Source organism: Tiliqua scincoides, chromosome 2, assembly GCF_035046505.1.
Source record: "Tiliqua scincoides isolate rTilSci1 chromosome 2, rTilSci1.hap2, whole genome shotgun sequence".
Lineage (NCBI taxonomy): Eukaryota > Metazoa > Chordata > Lepidosauria > Squamata > Scincidae > Tiliqua > Tiliqua scincoides.
In genome coordinates, this window is record NC_089822.1 from 73,154,535 (window position 1) to 73,175,730 (window position 21,196).

The 21,196-nt window shown below is 42.0% G+C and overlaps 1 protein-coding gene across 1 annotated transcript in view; it reads right to left on the bottom strand.

Annotated features, from left to right (window-relative positions):
- Positions 1-9,301: 9,301 nt before the first annotated feature.
- The window catches only part of GLIS3 (GLIS family zinc finger 3), a 179,522-nt gene continuing 167,627 nt past the window's right edge, over positions 9,302-21,196 (bottom strand). Inside the window, exons 9-10 of the mRNA XM_066617150.1 lie at positions 11,043-11,225; positions 9,302-9,438 (exon numbers count right to left, since the gene is read on the bottom strand). Of these exons, the coding sequence (XP_066473247.1) occupies positions 9,302-9,438; positions 11,043-11,225 (320 nt within the window). The remainder of the gene's footprint in view (positions 9,439-11,042; positions 11,226-21,196) is intronic.

A 21,196-nucleotide genomic window follows, 5' to 3' on the forward strand; every position in this document is an offset into this window, starting at 1 on the left:
CTGGATCCAGCACCTCCCGCACTACCATGGGAGGCTCCTCGGGAGAAGGGGACGTTCGTTCCCTTTCCCTGAGTAAGGGAAGCAGCCCTGCAGTGGGGCTACTCACTTTAGCGGCAACCTTTTGGCACTTTGGCAGCAGCCCTACGTGAGCGCCTTGGATCCTGTGGACCCTCCTCTCCCCCTCCCCTGACACGCCTCCCCCACACCCCCGTCCATGCCTCCCCCCCTCTGGAAAGCCTCCCCCACGCCCCTGAGCACGCCCCCATCTCCAGTTCCGCAACCCAGCGGTCAGGGAGACCGCCAAGCTGCAGAACCGGGGCGCCTGCCGTGCGCTGGCTCAGTGCTGGCCGGAGCTGGGCTAGCTCCAGCGGGAGCCCGGTGGTAAGCCCTGCAAACATGCCTTATGGCACGTTTGTGACTGTGGTCCATGGCGCAGGGCCGTGGCATGGACCACAGGATCGGGCTCTAAGGTCCAAATCCTATCCCTCAGTACAGCGGTGCCAAAATAGCTGCTGCTATATCCTGCAGGACTGGGGAAGCATTTGGAAGTCTCTTCAGGATAAGGGAACATCGGTTTTCTTATCCTGTGTAGAGCTCTAGCAACCCTGATGGGTCTACTCGGAGCTGCACCAGCTACATATTCAGCTGGCATAGAACCGAAGAGACCAGTATTGGGCTCCAAGGCTCAGGAGAGGGGGTTAGGATTTGGCAACCCCTCTTTGAAACAGCTTTTGATCACTTTCAGCATCTCACTGAGCAAGCAGTCCCCCATGGACCACCAGAGAGGGCAGAGAACGGACTACCTGCAGATGCAGCTGGCAACAAAAACAGCAAAGCACAAATCTTCTCTATAAATAATAAATCTCTAGAAATCTTTTCTAATTACAGGTGGCTCACATTATCCACAGGTTTGGTACCTGCTGATTTCTTCATCCGCGGATCCCTGAACGTATCGTACAGACCAATCTGGAACCTCAGGTTGCTCTTCTGAAGCCTGTAGAGGCTGTGCAGGTCTGCCCATGGCCTCTGCGGGCTTCAGAATGAAGCACAAAATAGTTTAAAGGCGAAAACTGGAAATTACCTTTAAACTGGTCCAGGCTTTGTCCTGAAGTCCGAAGAGGCTGCAGGTGGACGCAGACTTCAGAACAGACTGACTGGAGCTCAGCTCTGGTTGGGTTCAGGGTTTGGAACCTAAAACCATGGGTTTTGAATACCTGTGTTTTTTCCTTATCCATGGGGGATCTGGGAATGGAACCCCTGTGGATAATGAGGGCCACCTGTATTACAAATTTAAATGTATTTTTTGTGTGCAGGGGTGGGGGGGTTGCATGTGGTCCCCAATAATTCCAATTTTTGCCTCAGGGGTCCACGGCCACCTAAAGATTGGAAACCACCGCAATATAGAATGGCAGTGGGTGTGTTACGCAGGTATCTTAACTGATAACTGGGTTTGACTTGAAGGTATATCTTCCAAGGATGGTCAAATAGACCATGATATGACATTCAGTTTTCAAAAATATGCAAACAAACTCCTTCGTAAGTTTACTGAAGCATTTACAATTTCACAACAGAAGGCTTTGAGTGTTTGGCATCAACACTAAGTTAATGTCAAAAGCAAAAATGTTTGCTCCTACATATTGCAGTTGTCTGTATAGCAGTGAGTCCATTTCTCCAATTATTCTTTTAGTCTTGCTTTCATCACCTTGACGTCAGACAATTAGCACATCAAATCCAATTTCTTGGGCTGCATTTTGTTCAAAAAAGGATAAAATGAGTATGTTAGAAAATTAAGTGGTTTCTTTTGGCTTGCTTAGTATTTGCAATGGAGGCAAATCCCCCCTCCCTCACAGTCATGCATAAGGTTGGTGTTTGCTAGTTACTTCAAAGGTATGCTGGGACTTTTAACAAGGAACACAGAATGGAGTTCTTTGTTACAGTTCACTAAACTAGCCCATCTCATTTGTGAATCATTAATGATGCTGATGGCCTGGTAAATTTACTTTGGCTGTAAATCTATAAATGGCATGGGAAGATGTGGTAGAATGATTTTCATATCTGACTTTAATTTAGAAATTTTGGGGTTGAATGGAAGATACAAGGAAGAGCAAAATTAAGAATCCAGGCTAGATTAGAGGTTTCAAAGTGTGGGGAATTGGAAAAATAAACATTTTTCCAAATTCCAGATAAATCAATGGGAAATTTTATATTGGCTTTAGTTGGGGCAAGATATAGTAATTTATTTATTAATTAATTTAAAATATTTTACCCCACCTTTCCTTTGCCAGAACAGAAGCCCAAGGCCAATAGTAAGTACTATTCCATCTTTACTACTCGAGCAAGCCTTCTTCTCTCTATTCATCCATGTCTTACGTGCCCCTTGCAAATCATAAAAAACTCAGAAAGCTGGTTCACCCAGGAAGTGGCCCTCACGTGGTCATGTTCACGGCTGAGGATTTCTGTTTTGATAAAGGTGCTGGCACCTTTTCACAGGTAGCGTATATTCATCTGACTTGATTCCGATATATTTGTGAGGTTCCATGATCAGGATGGATTACACGAACACCATCCATGTGGAGGTTCCCAGGTAACACAATCCCACAAGCTCATCCTTGTTTGATTGCTCACCCGTAAAAAATTCTGTCCACATGAAAAACTAGCATATCAGTGATAAGGCTAGGCAAAAATGCACCTTTCCCTTGGATGTCCTGCTTTCTACAAGCTGAGATTTTTCTTTTTCATATGGGAGATCACTGAGTTATATGGTCCCTAACTTATAGTCTGAAGTGATACAGTCCAGGGAAGGTTTCTCCACATCATCACTTGTTTGTGTAGAATGGGCCTAGAGGCTATTCTTGAAAGTGCCTAGCTCTCAAAACATACCCTTTTCAGCAGCATGCTTAGATAATGCTTGATTTAGCATAATTTGCTTTCTGTAAAAACATTTCTGCCATATCAGTTTTTAAAACATGACTTCAGAAGAGATAATCAGCTGATTGCCAAATTATTACATTCTCCAAGAGCACTACTGTGAAGACTGAGTGTTGACAGGGCAAAACATCCATACGAAAAGGTTTTCTCTGTCATTATGGTGAGAAAAAGCCACAAACTATATTCAATATGCCTTTATATCATCACAGAGGGCTTGTTTAAAAAGAAAAGACATCACAGAGAACAAAACACACATAGAAAAGTCTTCAGTGGACATTTGCTAGGAGAAGAAAAAAAAACCAGCAAAAACCAATAAAAATTGAAGAATACAGTACCATTAAGTATACCACTTGTGTTTTATATATACATTTTTCCAAAGTGGGTCACTTAAAAAAGCAATGGTTTTCCCTCTCCAGTTCCTCATTCCCCAAGTTCCGTATCTATAACTGGATACAGTCTTAAATACTGGCCCCAAAGCAAGGACACTTTCTATATAAACGTCAGATATCTTCTCCCTCTCCCAATATGTTTCTCATCATATTAACCAGCCCAATATACAGTGACTCAGATGAAATGGTCAGAGAAACCTTATTGTTAGACAGAGATCTTGAAACAAAGTTTTCCAGCCAGGTTGATGTGTTACAGATTTCCAGTTTCACTTTATTTTTTTTTTTTTACCATGTGCACAAACCCTTCATTTCACCTTTTATATTAAAAAAAAAGACTTCATGAAATAAGACAAAAATAATTTATGATTATATGAAATGTAACTGTAACTGATCACAAAACTATACATATTAATAGAAAAAGAATCTCTAATACAATACAATATGCAACAGATATATCCCAACTATGGTAAAAATCAGCCAGATATACAATATGGTATAAGAAATTCAAATCTATATAAAGGAGCATATGTAAATATGTACATGCAAAGTTCATGGAAAACACATTTCCACACCCCTTCCTCTCAACAAAGTGCTTTGCATAAGCAATGTTAGACAACATGCTCCACTTTGCGTAAAAAACAAACACAACATGCTATTAAATTTAAAATGAAATTATTTGATTTATCTGTGCCTTTAAAAAATTCACACATAAAAAGTGCTGGGTTTTGTTTGTTTTTTTGTAAATAAAAAAAATGCTGCTATAAAAAGGCACAGTCAAAACATGGACAATGAAATGTAAAAAAAATCCTATAATGATATGAAATGACTTCTAAACTAACAACACTTCTGCAAGCTATACTAGTAAACCAGACCTGTTGTCTTTCTATTTGAAGGTACATGTGAATTCCAGCACATAATACTTTCTATGTAGATAACAGTCACCCCTTGTCTTATGTGAGGCTTATGTATCAAAGAGCACAGAAAGCTAAAATTGTGTATATTCAGAATTGCCTTGAAAATTCCTTACATCTGGAAATTGGTACTGTTTCTTTAAAAATTACAAGTGACAGGCAGGATGAAACAGAAACAGATGACAGATGAAACAGGAGCATAATTTCCCAATCTTGTACTCACTCTGCATGTACAGTCGTGTGCCACTTAACGACAGGGATGGGTATCGTGACCTCTGTTGTCAAGCGGCACTTGACACAATCCGGTCCCTCCACAGGGAAGGGGATGCTCCACTCCCCTCCCTCCCAGAGGGTCATCTGAGCTTTCCAGAGGAAGTGCACATCTGCTCGCTACCTCTGTGGAGCTCAGACTGAGAGAAACTGCGTCTCTTGCGCAATTTCCAGTTTCACGGAGAAAACCAGAAATTGCGCGACAGATGTGATTTACCTCAGCCTGAGCCTTGCAGAGACAGCGTGTGGAAGTGCTGTGCCTCTGGGAGGCTCAGACAACCCTCTGGAGGGGAGCTCAGCTACCCTCACTTTCAGTGGGTTGGGGTGTGTGCCCCCTACAACCATGTGAATGACACACGGTTGTTGGTTATGTGATCCCGGCATAAGCCGGAACATCACAAAGTGGTGCACACCGGCATTTAGTAAGTAGAATGGCAGGTGGAATGGCCTGTACTATTTAATCTGCAGGGTTTTTTTGTTTGGTTTGCCAACTGCATAAAGTTGATTTCCTGACTGCATAAAGTGTGCAAGTCAACTGCACATAAGAGAAGAGGCGACTGCTTTATTTATTTACAAGCTCCAAAAAAAAACACCTTTATGGTCACACAAGAGTCTAGAAGGCAACAGAGAAGAAATTACTAGAGCACAAATCTGTAGCTATTTTCTATCTTGCACTGGCAAAGCTACTAATGGTTGTGCTCTTGGAAGGCCTGATTCTCTGATTTGTGAGCAGACACATCAGTGAAAGTTAGGGGCTATGCAAATACAGTGAAAATTGGTTGCTTATGCAACATGCCACAGTTCTCCCATTACCCCATTGCACTAGCCAAATTCTGATACAGGTGAAAGATGTAAGGTAATGCACGTCATTATAACATTGTTTTCCACTGACATCTTTACATCAAAATAGTTTATATCTAATCTTTTTATATATGTAATACTCTCCAGCAGCAAAAGAAAAAAGGCATATACATGGATGTATGCATTGAGACTCATTCCATTTCTGCCCAACACTGCACATATGTAACAGGGACCAAATGTGTACACCTGTGGACTGGGCAAAAATGGGTTAAGTGTGCCCCATATTGGTTAGAGATGGCTTCTACAAGTGCCCCTGTCCAGCACATGATCTTCTCTGGGGAGGGGGGCTTCGGTTAAATGCACGTAACTTAGAACAGAGCAAAGCACATGAAAAATGGGCTGCTTGGTTGGGAGCGCAATGTCAGAAAGTTGAACTGGTGGGCGGTCTTTTTTAGCAAGGTACTGCTCTGTCCCCAATGGAGTTGACATGCAAAGAGGTCCCTGCCACTGCCCCCCCCAAGCAGGTGCAGCTTGTGGGATGACAAACTGCTGAAATTCTCTCTTCTATACAAACTGAAATCTATACTACTGAAATTCCCTCTTTTATACAATTCCATACCTTTAATTGTTAAAGGTCCAGGAGCCCTACAGTTGAAAGGTTGGCCACCCCTGCCACTGTACCTTCAAGGAGAAAAAAACATTATCCAAAATTCTGCATCAGTAAATTCTGTTCATAGCTCAGCCATCCCTAATTCTTCATGTGTTCAAAATTTTTTTACCTATTTTATTTATATTAAAGTTTTATGGATGAAATCCAATATACCATTTTGAGTTAGCATAAACCTATATTTGTATGTCTAATATATGCAGCGGTATTTCTCACTCTCTGAAAAAGGAATTTTAGAAATCACTGATTCTAATGAGTCAAAACATGCCGTGTAAATTTCCATGCCTTGTAAAATCTTGGTATGAATTTGGCACATTTCAGTCCAAACTGTTCTTTTCTAGACCCAATACTTCTGAGGAACAAATGCAAATTATCTTTAGGACACTAAGCTTGCAGCACAATCCTATACTCCAGTGGTTCCCAATTTTTTTTGACTGGCAGCTCCCTTGACCTACTGGGCCATTGGCTGCAGCTCCACATTAAGGCTACAATCCTATATTGTAAGGCAGCAGGGTTTTCGTGAGGATTCTGCAGCTCTCCTGGCTGGTTTCTGTGGCTGCCCAGGGAGCCATGGCGCACAGTTTGGAAACCACTTCTGTATTTGCACAGGTGGAGTGCACATGGTGGAGGGAGTGTAAAAGGTGGGGTGGGTGGGTAGGGGGGTGGGCATGAGCAGATTAGGCCCAGAATCCTGCCCAGGAGGGGTAGGTGGGATAGGCGGCAGTGTTTGGGGGATAGGATTGTGCCATAAAACTGAGTCTATTGGCTCAATCCTATGGCCCTTCGATGACAGTGGAACTTCAGTTGTGCCACTGCTGGGCGATTCAGAGCTGCTGGTACAAAGCATCAAAAGATCCACATGCCCACTTATGTGGAACCCGGGCTGCACCAACCCTAGGAAGTTGGCAGTGGGGAGGCGGAGCAGGGAGGCGGAGATTCAGTTGAGGTTTTTTGGAAGGAAGAGGATAGGGAAGGGGGCTGTTTGGGAAGGAGGGATGGATCCTGGAGGCAGCACCTAGGATCTTATTCCTTCTTTCCCAGGCTGCCCCACTTCTTTTTTCTCCTTGAACTTCCACCAGCTGGTGTGGATGCAAAGATACTCATAGTTGGCCAGAAAACCTACTCAGAGGTAAGTAAAAAATACCTCTGGTTGCCCCCCCCATTGGAGTTAATGCAGCTGCATCACAGACAGTGGTGGGGGATGATATTGGGTTGTTGGGCCTTCATAATCATAAGCACTTTCACTTCCTAGCTGAAGATGTTTGGGCCCAACCCAAAGAAGTTCTCTTGCACTGCAGATGGCTGTGTTTGTGCTGCTGTATGCAAGGATCTGCTTGCACATACTCACTAGACAGACATCTTATAGTAAGGTATTGATTCCATCCTCCTCTCCAGAAAAAGAAAAGACTTGTATGATGGAAAGTGATCTCTTATGGGCTGTACAGATTCCCACATGTGCAATGAAAATCGAAGAACGTGGGAGAATGGGCTGAATGGGGCAGGGGCAGAGGATCTTCTGTTGATCCTCACTAAATCTCAGCTATGGTAATTTCTTTGGCTCGAGACATCTTCACATTTTGTTCCTTTACTGAAACATGCGATTAACAAGAAACATACACAGTAAAAAATTTCTAAAATGGTTTGAATGTAACATGAATGAAAGGTCTACAAGCCCATATTGTATAAAGATGACTGTGGTTTTAATTACGTAACAGTATAACCATGAGAAAGATTATATCTTGACCATGACAATTCATTCTGCACTACCCACATGCTTATAAATATACAACAAAGAATATCAGCAACATGATTTCTTTTGGATGGATTTTTTTAAATCTGGCATGCCACTTTTCTTAGTCTATGGTAAGAAAAGAAATTAAGGAAAAGAGAAAGGAAAAAAGTGTAGGTTTAAGAATGATTTAAATATCAACATATTGTACTGAATCAGAGTTCTTTCTGGAGACACCCCATAGAATTCATGAGGAACCAAGCCAATGGTGTGGTGCAGTTTAGAGAATGCTAGTGGCCAGATGACAAGAGACCGAGACCCTTGATCAGGTCCCCAGTGTAGTATTTTCACTTTAAAAGCAACCACCAGGAATGCTGAGAGCGAGAGGAGCATAACCTTCCCCCCCCCTTGCCATTTCTTTGGGGGAAAATGCCCTCTCCAAAGTTTCTATTAGCTGCAGAAGGAACAAAGAGTGATGCTTTATTGCATGGGTCCTTTTCCTTGCGCACACCTAATAGCAGCTTCGTATGGTATGTACCTGAGTGTATGCCTTTTCTACTGGAAAAAAAGCACTGAGAAAGGGTTAAACTCCTCTCCTCCAGTGTTGCAGTCCTGATTCAAATAGCCTCAACTGCTTTTATGGCTAAATGTTGGGAGATCTTCCACATCAAGCATAGCTTGATCTTCGAATGTGGGATTCAGCAAAGTGATGCTGAGCCCCTCTTTTCCCCAGCCACAATAACAAATGCCACCGCACTCTTGCATGAAGTTTTCTAGAAATGGCTGGAAATCTTTGCATACATTAATGGGAAACATCTACTATAACATACATGCATGCGTGCGTGCATGCGTGCGTGCGTGCGTGCATGCGTGCGTGCGTGCGTGCATGCGTGCGTGCGTGTCTAAACCATCCTTATGAAATTGTAGACATGGAATATGAATAACAGTTAAATTATGAAGCACTATTCAATACCCAATAGAATGAATCATCTCCAATGGTGTGTTGCTGAGATACCAAAACAGGTGTGGCTTTTTAAAAAAATACTGCTAATATTGTTCAAAAGAGTATTAACAAATCCAGAACTGATGTTGCTAGATTCCAAAAAGAAGCCAGAACAGTGCTATCACTAGCACCAGCTGGTGACACATAATGTCTCAAAAATGGTTTTCCCTTTTTTTCCTTTCTTTTCTGTGAAGCTGTGTGCTTAAATTCCAAAGCACCATAAGTTCACCATGCAAGAAACTCAGCTTTAACAAAAGGTTTATAGTGGTTGTAAATTTTCTGGAGTTCTTAGAGAGGACTTTTGAAAACTCTTCTGAAAATTCCATCAATTCTGTTTAAAAATGTATCAAGCAGTAGTTTTCTTATTCCCTTTAAAAAGACTTTGCAAAGTTGCTACTAAATTTAAAAAAAAAAGCTGTTGCTCACACTTTGGCAAGTACATTTAAGACGTTTCTCCCACCCATTCCTCCCATGTTAGCTACATCTGGTTGTTTTCTGTTTGTTCTTCATTTCTTGAGCAATACTTTTAAGCACTTTTCCTGACCAAGTAGAAAATGAGATACAATGGTTCTGGTTGAAATTAGGGTTGTAGTGTCTTCCTCCTCAACCTTCAGTATAAACTGATGAAAGTTGACTAGGACAACGATCTACAGCATTTATCTGAAGGAAACTGGAATCCTCAGCCCCACTGTATAATGAATCACCAAAGAAACCTGTGGAGCCGGATGGAAGATCGTAAACTGGAAAAGATGGGGAAAAAGTTCAAAATATCAGTTACTTAGACTAATCAAGAATACTTAGGTAGTGTACATATAAAGAAGAAAATTGGGGTCTAATGCATAGCTCATACAGAAGTGGTTTCCCTATAAGTTTTTGGAGAGGCAGTCCAAGGCACAATAAATATTCTTTATTGATTAATGATGAATAGAAAGATGCCATTTTGACATTAATTAAAGGTACTCAATTAGTTTTTAGATACCTGGTAAATGCTATAAATTTCTTCTATTTCCAAACATGATTCTGTTGAACACTATTAAATGACAAATGTGTGATGCCAAAACAGTTGTCAGTCTATAGCTAAATGATTGGCAAATGACAACAATTGTAGATGGTGACAAAAACAGATGACCCACATCTCTAAATGGAGCATCACATATTAGTCACCACAAGCAGAATATTTGTATTTATTAAGAGTACTGTATTTATAAACCACTTGCCATAAGCAACCTTACAATACAATAAATTTGTATTTATTAAGAGTACTGTATTTATAAACCACTTGCCATAAGCAACCTTAATCTCCCCTAGAATGTTTGAATGAGAAGACTGCCTGGCATCTCACTGGTCCAGAGGTTTTCATCCTAACATCTGGAATTTTATAAAAAGGATTATCTGCCAAAAGTGGTATTTGAACTGTGGCTCTGGGGAGAGAGTGAGAGACACAGACAGACAGAGGGACAGACAGACAGACAGACAGACAGTATATAGTATATACAGTATATACATACAGTACATGCAAGCCATATAGGTTTGCATGTCTCCCAATGTCAAGTGAAATACTATGTTTCTCAGCTGAGCTTCTTCAAATATTCAGCAGATCATAAAGAGTCTAGCAATCAAGTTATGTACAGTAGCTGAAGAGCTACTGTAAATTAATGAAGAACTATTATTAACTGATGATATCTTTCTATCTGGTTCTGCCTTTGCGTGCCTAGCCAAAACTCGATTAGAGAGCTAGGCTGTAGAATAAAGAACAGGTTAGAGAATATTCTGCAAAAATGAGAATGTACTCATTGTCATGTGGTGAAGGAGCAGAAGGGCATTCTCAGAAATTTATTTTTATAGTGATGAATGTATCTAATTAGCCACTTAGGATAGTTTAAAGCTAGCAAAATTGGAAGCCAACTGAGAACTGCTTCACATGTTACCAAAATTATCTGAGTAAACAATGCACAAGTTCCAGAATTGGCTGTGGTTTCTTAGTACATGCACATGCAGTGATTTGCATGTAAGTTGCAATGGCACATTAAAATCTACATGCAGAAATTGAGCAATATCCTATGTGGTGTAGTAAAATGGGCAGTGACCCCATGTTTTCCTAATAAGGGTCTAAAGTGCTGCTGGTAGGTGTCAGAAGTATGACGGATGATGCAAAATTCAGTGGATGGTATACGGGGGAGAGACTATTATAGTATGAAATAAGTCACAAATGGGGAAAGAATGAACACACATTTCGAAAGAACTCACAAAATCATTGACTCTAGAAAGATTTATCATGAAACGTGTCTTTAAATAATAAGATCTGTAAGTTTCACATACAGATATGAAACTGTATTACAATTACCTGTAATACCAGAATGTGCAGAAAATGCTCTGTGGAAAACATCAAAACCTGCTTGACCCATTGAAGTAGGGACAATACAGTCTTCAAAAGGAGGAGCCATGTTACAAGCACTGCTATGTTGCATATTTCTCTGATTGTCAGCATAATGTGGGGAGCAGAAAGTTTGCAGTTGACCATAAACACCTAAAAAAGGAGAAGGCATATAAATATATCAGAAATGTGGCTGATTAGCTCATGTAAAAACCCATTTTTTAACGTTTACATTCTGTGATGAATCGCCTGCATTTTCCTGTTTTCTCCCCAGTTTTTTTGGCTTATTTTTTATGTATTTTGAATAGTTTTTCACTTCCCAGAAGCTTCTGTGGCATTCAGTTTCTGGGATATACTTTGCAATCAACCTTTGTGAATGTGAAACTGTACTGGAAATTCCATTTCTAAAGAGACAAAGAAAGAGACCACAAAGGGATGTGAATTCAATTCATCTTCCTATGTTGAGATGGCTAGCCTCCTGCCAAGATTGGTATGTGCTTAGCAGTTGGGTAGCAAACTTATCTTGGTTCAAAGGGTGGAATGGTGTGACTAAGTAGTTTCCATTCCTCCAATCAGGTAACCTGGTGATATCATTGCAGACAAGGTTTAAAATTCCATGCCCACAGGAGTGGAGTTTGTTCTCTAGCAGTCGTGGTGCATTCCTTGAAAGCTCTGAGAGGAGCACTTACTTGCTCAAACATGAGTGAAAAGACTGGAGATTCCTTGCCTTGCAAGTAGCTTAAGCTAGGGACCAAGAGCATTTGGTCAGGTGTGGTTTCTTTGTGTTCTGTTGTCCTCCAGCCCACATACAAAAAGTCTCCAGAGTGAGCAGCAACCTAGGTCCATTGGCTGGGTGTTAATAATCATTCCTTTTGGTAAAATGCTTTCTTTACGTTTTCTAGCAAGCTTAGGCATTTTCCATCAGCTTGCCTGCATTTTTATTACTCATTCTTTCCCAATTTTGTTTAATCCCTTTTGTTTAGACTTTTAAAAAAACTAGTTATATTTTGATCCTTGGTTTGTCTGGTCCAGGTTCATGGGTAATTCACTGGATTGTCACACATCTTTGCCCTGCAGATGCTACTGTAGGATTGATTTTTAATAGGAAATCCTAGAGTTCAGTGTTGTCCCGGGAGGGTTTTTTTACCTCGACAGCCCTTCTCAGCTTGGTCTCTATTGCCTGGGATGGTGATAGCGGATACCAACAACCAAAGCTTTTCCTCATTCAGCTGCTAGTCCAGTAAAGGGAAGTGGGAAGCAGGAAAGTGTGTGTGCCCACTAACCATTAAGTCTTACTCCCCTTGGTCAGCCTGCCTTCTCATGGGAGGTTCCCTTTCTGACACATTCATTTCATGGTAAACTTCTCTTTGACCTTGTTTCCAGTTCTAGTGGTTTGTAGCTATTTTAAATCATTGCAAAGTCATAATTGAGATACTACCAATAATTGTTCTGACATTTTCAAAAGAACTCTTTTTAAAAAAATAAAAAAATAAAAATAAAAATCACATCTGCAAGTTCAACCTTTTTTTAACCTTCAGAAAGTTACACTTTTCCTTGATTACTTTTAGCCCAATTATACAAATTCAACCTTGGTAGTTCCATAAAAAGAAGCAGACACACACTTGAATACAAAGGTGAACAATGGAAACAGAAGCTGAAAAGCATGGCCATAACATTCTAGAACTGGGGCAGTTCTGTTCCAAGCCTGCATCACTTACATTTTCTGATGTTACATTTTCATTTCTGTGAAATGAAGTAATGGTAATTCGTTTTGTTCTATTTCCTGGGTCAATAGCCCAAAACTAATCAACCAAAGATAAGTACCAGCACCAAAATTTTCCTGTTTTCTCCCTTAAAAGAATACCTCTGGGGTACCAACAAGGAGAAGAACAAGATTTAAAATTATTGGGTTGCATCAAAAAAAACCGAGAATAGAAGGAAAATAGCTGCTACTAGTGCTGTTTTGAGACTGATTGTGAAATGTGCTCACACTAGGGTTTCCAACCCTCTAGGGCTGGCCTGGAGTCTCCAGGATTCAGCGCCAGATTAAAATTTCCAGGACAGTATTCAGTAGTCACCTGGGGATTAACAGAATCTCCAAAACAGCCAACATGACATCATGTTAGAAAAAACATCTTCAGTCGGATTTGGCAATCCTGTTTAACTGCGCTATAATAAGAAATTTCTGTATCAGTTTCATGATTCTATTTATGCAACAAGTTGCACAAGTGAAGCTCATTCTTGGATTTAGATCTGCTTTTTGAAGTGAAAACTAATGCAAGGTATAAAGCAGTCCTTACACAAGCAGAAGAAACCTTCTGAAAATGGAGGGGCATCATGGGATTCAACCCACGCATAAAATTGTGTTCTTTTAAATTGACTACATGAAGCAAACTATCTAGTTCATAGTATACAGTATCTAGGACCTGGCTGAAAAGACTATTATAATGTTCATCAATAAACATGTATTTTAAAAGAAACAATGCAGTATTTTAAAAATAATGTTTAAAGAGCAATAATTCTACATTTATAATGGATATTCTTATTTTGGGGAGAGAAAGAAATGTTGACTGCATGAGTCATTTTTTTTTTTTAATCTTTTGGCAATCTTGTGTAAATCAGTATTACCCTTCAAGCATTTCAGATTAAGAATAGAGTATTGTGAAAAGTCATAAATTGGGACTGAGTGTGGAGCGATGTAAAAGAACATTTCCAGCCAGCCTTTTACTGCATTTTGCCAGCTGGCTTCAAGTTCCAGAGATGGAAATAGCTGTTTCTGGTAACTGCTGTGACTCAGCTGTAAACTCTCACAGCATGGCCACTGCTGTTTGGGACAGTAGTTATTTTTAAGAATGCTTTTCAAGCAAGCACAAAGCACCATTGAGAGTAATGAGCTAAAAACTGTTTTGGAAAGTTGTTGTTTTCTATTATTTTACTACAACCACTTTTCTTCTTAAATGTCAGCATGAGGGAGGGGGAAAATCTGTTGCAAAAAGCCAGCACAATTTGCAAGCCAACTTCATTTAGGAAAAGAAGTGTGTTTTTTCTAAAAGAAAAAGATTAAAGGGAGGGTGAAAGCATGACCATTGCATGAGCTATAGTGACTTCCAGGCGCTGGTCTCCAAGTGTAGCTAGTTTCTCTCCTCCCTGCTCCACGTTGAACCCTATGCTGGTTTAGTTACAATTACTACTAGTTCTAATTGTAATATTCTACAGACTACAATGCAGTCTGATGTAGATAAAATAATTCAGAGGTTACACTGATGCAATATGTGTGTGCTGAACTATATGGTGAATTTAATGAGCACTGCCATCTTGCACTATATTTGCCTGATTTGAAGAGTCAAGCTGAAAGCCATACCATTCTGTAGGCTGCAAGATCTGACTTCCCTTGAGAGAAATTGTCTCTTTTGTGCAGATGAATGGAAACTGATAAAGTTATAGCCCTGCTCTGTAACACAATAAAATACAGACTTAAGAATAGCTGCACTGACACAATGTCAAGATCTATATCAGGGGTGTCAAACATAAGACCTGCAGGCCACCTAGGGCCCTTTCTCTGGTACACATGATAACTGGACTCTCCCAGCATCAACTTTTCAGCAGTGCTGCTTCTGCTGAGGATCTCAGGGGGGGGGGGGAGGCAGAAGGAAGCCTCAGAAGGGACAGAATGCTATGGGGGAAGCACAGCACAAGAGGGATGAGAGATGCTGGCAGAGAGGGCCCAATATGCCAGAGGAGGGGGGCATCCACTATCGATGCCTACCCTGTGGTCTCTCAATAAGCACTGGCTCAGTCATAACCAGTAGGTCCTGCCAGGATACAGCCCCACCTCTTTTCTTGCTGGTGAATGTTGATTGGGATGGCAAATGCCACCTCCTGAAACAACAGCATTCTATTTGGTAGGTAGGCACCAGAATGCACCAGTAAGGTTTGCTCCCCCATGTTCCACATAGTGTTGTGTACTAACTATACTAAGCAGGGCACTGAAAGGAAAAAAGGTAGCCAGCAGAGCCTGCTTCCAGCTGGAACTCTTGCTGTTGTTTCTGCCATTGGCTCAGCAGTGATGAAAAGTAAATTCACTGCCTGCAACCAACACCTATTGCCAAGGTAAATGAAAGGAGGTCGATCTACCCAGGTAGGAAGAGACCAATGGAAGGTAGCTTACAGTTGGCCTCACAGGGCCCAATCCTATCCAAACTTCCAGCACCTCTGCAGCCCTGAGGAAAGGGAACAACATTCCCTTATCTTGAGGAGACCTCTGTGACTACCCCTTCACAGCAGGATGCAGCAGACACCCTGTTGGTATGGCTGCATCAGTGCTGGAAAGTTGGATAGGATTCAGCCTTGAGACCCATAGCTAGCTCTGCCTGCCTAATGGACAATGAATAGGCAATCCAACTATGCATTAGAGCAGAAACTGGCAACAAATTAGGGTGCAATCCAAAGGCGCCCATGGGCTGACACAAGTCCCTTGCCCTGGCCCTTATGGCACGTTTGTGCCTCCTCAGGAGGACACCAGGCCGGCGCTCAGAGACCAGTTTCTGCACCAGCTTCCTCCTCGCGAGTTGCATTGGCTCCTCGACGCAAGAGCCAACGCAAGGAAGAAAGGTAGGTGGGGAGGAGGTGGGAGGGAGGCGTTCCTGGGTGGGTGGAGGATGGGCGGTGGGTGGCACCAGGGCAGGCAGGCAGGGAGCGGGAGGCGGGGCTGGGATCCGGCAGTTATGCTGGATCCCAACCTCCGTTCCCAGGGAGAACGGAATGGCTCTAAGCCTCTCCACTCTTCTCGGACTTGCGCCACCTCAAGAGGTGGCACAAGTACAAGGAGACCCATAGGCGCCAGCGGCCCTTACCCGGGAGTAAGGGGAAATGTTTCCCCTTGCCCCTGGCTGAGCTGCTTATGGCCCCTAGGATTGTGCCCTTAGTTGAGTTTCATTAAAAAAAAAATCTAATAGCACAATCCTAACTTGTTCTGGAACAGGGAGGCCTGCCCTGTATCCAGTGACAGTTTAGGGCTGAAAGCAGCTCAGCCCGTGACAAGGGGAATCACTTCCCCTTACCCTGGGGAGAGCTACCGCATCCCCAATGGGTCTACTTGGACCTGCACCACCTAAAGAGGTGGTGCAGATCAGAGCAGCCTGGAGCTGCCATGGGCTGCCCGGGAATGGGGGATACGATCCAGCATAAGTGTTAGATCCTGGCCCCGCCCCTGCCACCCACCACCAGCCGGCCTGCCCTCCCCCCACCCCAAAACGCCTCCCTCACACCCCTTGCACCCTGTGTTGGAAAGGCTGGTGCAAACGTACGAGATCTGGGGCCTGTCTCGCATGGGGAGGCTGGTGCGTATCCTTGTGCCGGCCTCCCTGACCCCCAGGTTGATGCAAACATGCCTTACAGTACGTTTGCGACAGTCCTGGGCCAGCACATGGGACTTATGCCAGCCCAGCACATCCTTTGGATTGCGCTCTAAAGTACAAATGACACATAAATATTAAAAATATTGAATACATCAGCCATTTTCAACCACTGTGCCGTGGCACACTGGTGTGCCGCAAATGGTCCCCAGGTGTGCCACAGGAATTTGGGAGAGGGTAATTTATCAATAGGACCATTAGGGGATGTGAGCCCCCATTGACAGCACAGTGTGCCTTGTCAATTGTCAAAAAGCTGATGGTGTGCCTTGACAGTTTAGTGCCTTGCCAGTATGCCGCGAGATGAAAAAGGTTGAAAATCACTGGAATACATCATTGCAGTTCCATTTCCTATTTAAAAAAAAAAAATAGCAGCAACAAGGCAGGGAGCAATTCAAATGAACTATAGAAGATTTAATGACTTTCCCTGTGCCATTTTCCTGAAGAATATTGCTCCACCCAAACCTACTATTTGCCACTGGAGAAATCTGGTATTGGCATCAGTAACATATTCCCCCCTCCCCTGGTACAAGCAACTGTGTGTGTGTGTGTGTGTGTGTGTGTGTGTGTGTGTGTGTGTGTGTGTGAGAGAGAGAGAGAGAGAGAGAGAGAGAGAGAGAGAGAGAGAGAGAGAGAGAGAGATTTTCATCACAAAAAGAGTGCAGAGGAAAAATGTTAAAAACCCTCACAGCAGACCATAGTCCCCAATCTGGCAATCTGGGACTATTTAAAAAAGGAAAAGGGAAGTACAATGACATATTGAACTTGGCTAAGCTGTAAACATGGCAAGACCAAGGAACATCAACAAAAGCTGCTTTTTAAAATAGCTCTGTAACTTATCTACTTAAAAATGAAGACAAAGCCTTATGCTACCATCACTGCACACAAAGAATCTGTGGGCTAGAAATGCTGATGAGCAATGCACCCAAAGTCTAATCTTAGAAGAGGATGAAAGGGAAGCTGTGTGTATGGCAGCAGGGAAGAAACAGAATGTATTAAAATATCGTCCAGTGTGGCACCTCTCAGACAATCCGAATATTCCAAGCGTTCACAGTAACGTCCAGCTAGTCCCAGATTGCTTGATGCAGTCAATCCAAGATAGCCAATGTTTTCTTTTATTGTATTTCCCCTATTTAACACACCAGCCTCATTACGGTAAGCCAGATGTTCCCAATCTTTGCTTCCTTTTAAATAACCACTACCCATCCCTGTTTAGATTTATGTGATACCATTAATTATTCACCCACTTTACAAGGCAAATCCCAGCTGCAAACACAAGAATTGTAAAATACAGGGTGTCACAAGTACTGTAAGGCAGACGGAGAGTCAAAAGAAACATTTGCTCAAACCTATGTATGAAAAATTGTGTTTCTCTTCTTTTTAAGTGCTGCAGTCAAAGATTAATGGTTTTCAGATACAAAACAAACATTTTACACACGCATACAAACATATACACACAAGCATACATATAATCACATGCACACACTCCATTGAGACAAGAGTGAGGAGAGGATTAATGTAAATCAATTAAAGAAAGTGCACAAACACTGGTATGTGTAATAACGTGCAAAGCACATTCAGTGTGTAAAGCACATTCACATAAAGCTATGGAGACGTCACATCAAACAAACAAAAGCACAGAAATGTACGGATTGCTCAGCCAGAATCTCCAACAGACACTGGACAATATGTATCAGTGATATCATTCAAAGGCTCAATATGCATAATATACTGGGTACCGTATGAGATCTTGTGCACGAATGGGCATTCTCAACCCTTATTGGAGACTGTGCATATGGACTGGGTAATGTACAAAATTCCTTGCTATTCCTTCATTTGAATGTATCACTGTTGATGTATAGTCTCCACTCAATTGTGGCTGTGTCTGTATAATAAAAATCTAGTTAAGCATAGCAAATAGTTCTGATAAAAGTCAACCTCTACCAAATATTAGAGTGTAATCTAACCTTGAATGATGCTGAACCCACTTAAATATGTCAGTGACTGTTCACGAGCACCCAATGAACAGTTGTTAAACATTGCTATTAATGACCAAAGTCATGTCCATTGATTTAAGCACTGCATGGCCAAGATCTTGGCTACATCAGTCATGATTTTAGGTATATTTATTTAATTTATTTATTTAAACAGATTATATACCATTTTTCTGGTATATATTATCACTTTCTTTCCTTAAAGCTTGGGCCAAATAAACTATTTTATGTGCATCACTCTAGAAATATGTTAATCTCCATCAAATTTATGCACAGGACATAGCAATTTTCAAGCATGTTTGAGTAAAAATTAGAGAAAGGTCATAGCACATCATCTGTTCTTTCTGACACATACAAATGCACTTTAAAAAAATGGGCAAATACCAAACATGGCAAAAGAGAAATGAGAGAATCCTTATATAAATAAAACTGTGCCAGACCAGGTGAATAGGTCCAAGGGTGATAGATGGAGCTTACGCCAGTTGGGAATCATTGGGCTTTTGGTGCTGCTGGATAGAAAGCAAACAGAGTAGAGGAGCTTCCCTGATCTTTGCAAATATTGTTCTTTTCTCCTGCCTTCTGTAATGGTGTAAAATACCACATCACTAGAGCTGTGGCTTTGCTGAACTTCTCTGCTGTAGATGCAGAAGGGGCACTGACTAAGAAAAAAAAAAACTTTCTTAATGTTTGTTATTGATAGAATTGCACTGCAAGTTCTTGATGTAAGAAAATGATTTACCATCGTTTATGTATATACCATAGTAGATACCCCTGCTAACTAGACAAAGAGGAGCTTTTAAAGCAGGGGCAAAACAATGGTCTTTTTTCACCCCAGCATGTTGGCTTTCCTGTGTCTATTGCTGGCATCCTTTTAAGATTGTGAGCCCTTTGGGGACAGGGAACCTTTTAGAGCCCAATCCTGGGCTCAGCGCCGTGGCTTCGGGCCGCCGTGCACTGTCGCAAACGTGCCATAAGGCATGTTTGCAAGCCTCACCACCGGGCTACCACCTGTGTTAGTCCAGTGCTGGGCTAGTGCCAGGCTAGCACAGGGTAGGCTCCCAGCCTCCACTGCTCAGTAGTCTCATGGACCACTGCACAGTAAGTAAGCAGGGGCAGGGAGGGGGCAGGGAAGAGGCATCCCAGGGAGGGGGGAGGCATGGGGAGGGTGGAGATTGAACAGACGGGAGAGGCAGGGGTGGGGAGAGGGTGGGCGGGAGGCATGCCGGGGGGAGGGAGCAGGGAGGCGGGAGGCAGGTTCTGTCCTGTCTGTTTGTGGAGGACTCAGCACCCTACATGAACGGCTTTACTTTAGGAGTCAGCGGTAAAGTGAGTAGCTCCATTGTGGGGCTGCTTCCCTTACCCGGGAGAAGGGAACCAAAGTTCTGTTCCACCGAGGCACCGCCTGCGGTAACCCGAGGCACGCAGGATCTGGTGGCAGCCATTTGCGGTGCCGCCAAGGCTGGATGCCCCGAGCAGCTCAGGATTGGGCTGTTAGTTACCTAGCTATGTAAAGTACTTTATGAACTTATTTTTTCCTGAGAAGAAGTTTATAAATATTTTGAAGAGACAATAATAAATAGTGTTTATTATTTAATCAACTTTAAGCACTGAGCTGAACTGATTTCCTGTCAGTAAAAGTTTCCACCATGAAGTTTTAGATGCTGCAGGAAAATTCCCTTTCTAATTCAAGGCTGCCACCGTTCTGCCATCATTACATATATCAAGAGCATTTCTAACTAAAATCATGCAATACCCAACAGCAAAGTACAATAAAACAACTGAAGCCAATTATATGAGATTATATTATCTCTCAACTAGAGTTTATATTGTAAAAAAAGAACCATGCAAAGTCTCCAAAGTCAGAAAGGAGCTCTACCTCTTCCATCAATCATGCAATAAGGAAGGCAGCTGCATGTCTGATTAACAGCACAATTTTACACAGAAGCAGGTTATTTGCTATGATAAAATTCCCTTCAAGGCAAGCAAAAAGACTTATTGTACATAGCACTCATATGCCTTTAATCTGGTAAAAGTATATTAAAAAGCAGACATGAACCTTCTTCCCTTGACTCAACCTTCTCACTCCTAACCACTAAGTAGATGCAGCCAAATGCCAATCTCAGCAATTGCCATAACAATCTTATTTCATAACAGAGACTTCACAGCTGACAAAAGAACAGGTCATTCATATAGTGTTTCAACAGAAATGCTGTAGCTGTGTGTCCAGAAAGAATTTTCCTTCCTTAGTTTAAGCTGATTATTAATGGTCAAGGGTGAAATGGTTGGAGATCATTTCCTCAATTGGCAATCAACTACAGGGTAGGGTCTAAAAGCAGACATTTGTCTGAAGGCAGGGAGGAAAGAAAATATTTTCTGAATCTGGGGAGCAAGAGAACAGGATCAGCCTTAGGAGCTATAAGGTTCAACTGGAAACATTGTTTGCAGTGTCCCAGGTTCACAGCCAAGGGCGGCAGAATCTTAGGGCACAATCCTAACAAGGTCTAATCATAAGTAAATTCTATTTTGTTCAATCGGGCTTACTCTCAGGAAAGTGTGGTTAGGATTGCAGCCTTAGAGATATAAAGGAAAGTTATTCTAGACTTTATATCTCTATGGTAGATTGGCAAGCAATCAGAATGTGTACTGAAAAGGGGGAAGGGGGTTAATATAAAATTGCATACATGTAAGCCTACAAGTAAACAAAAACAAAAAATGTATA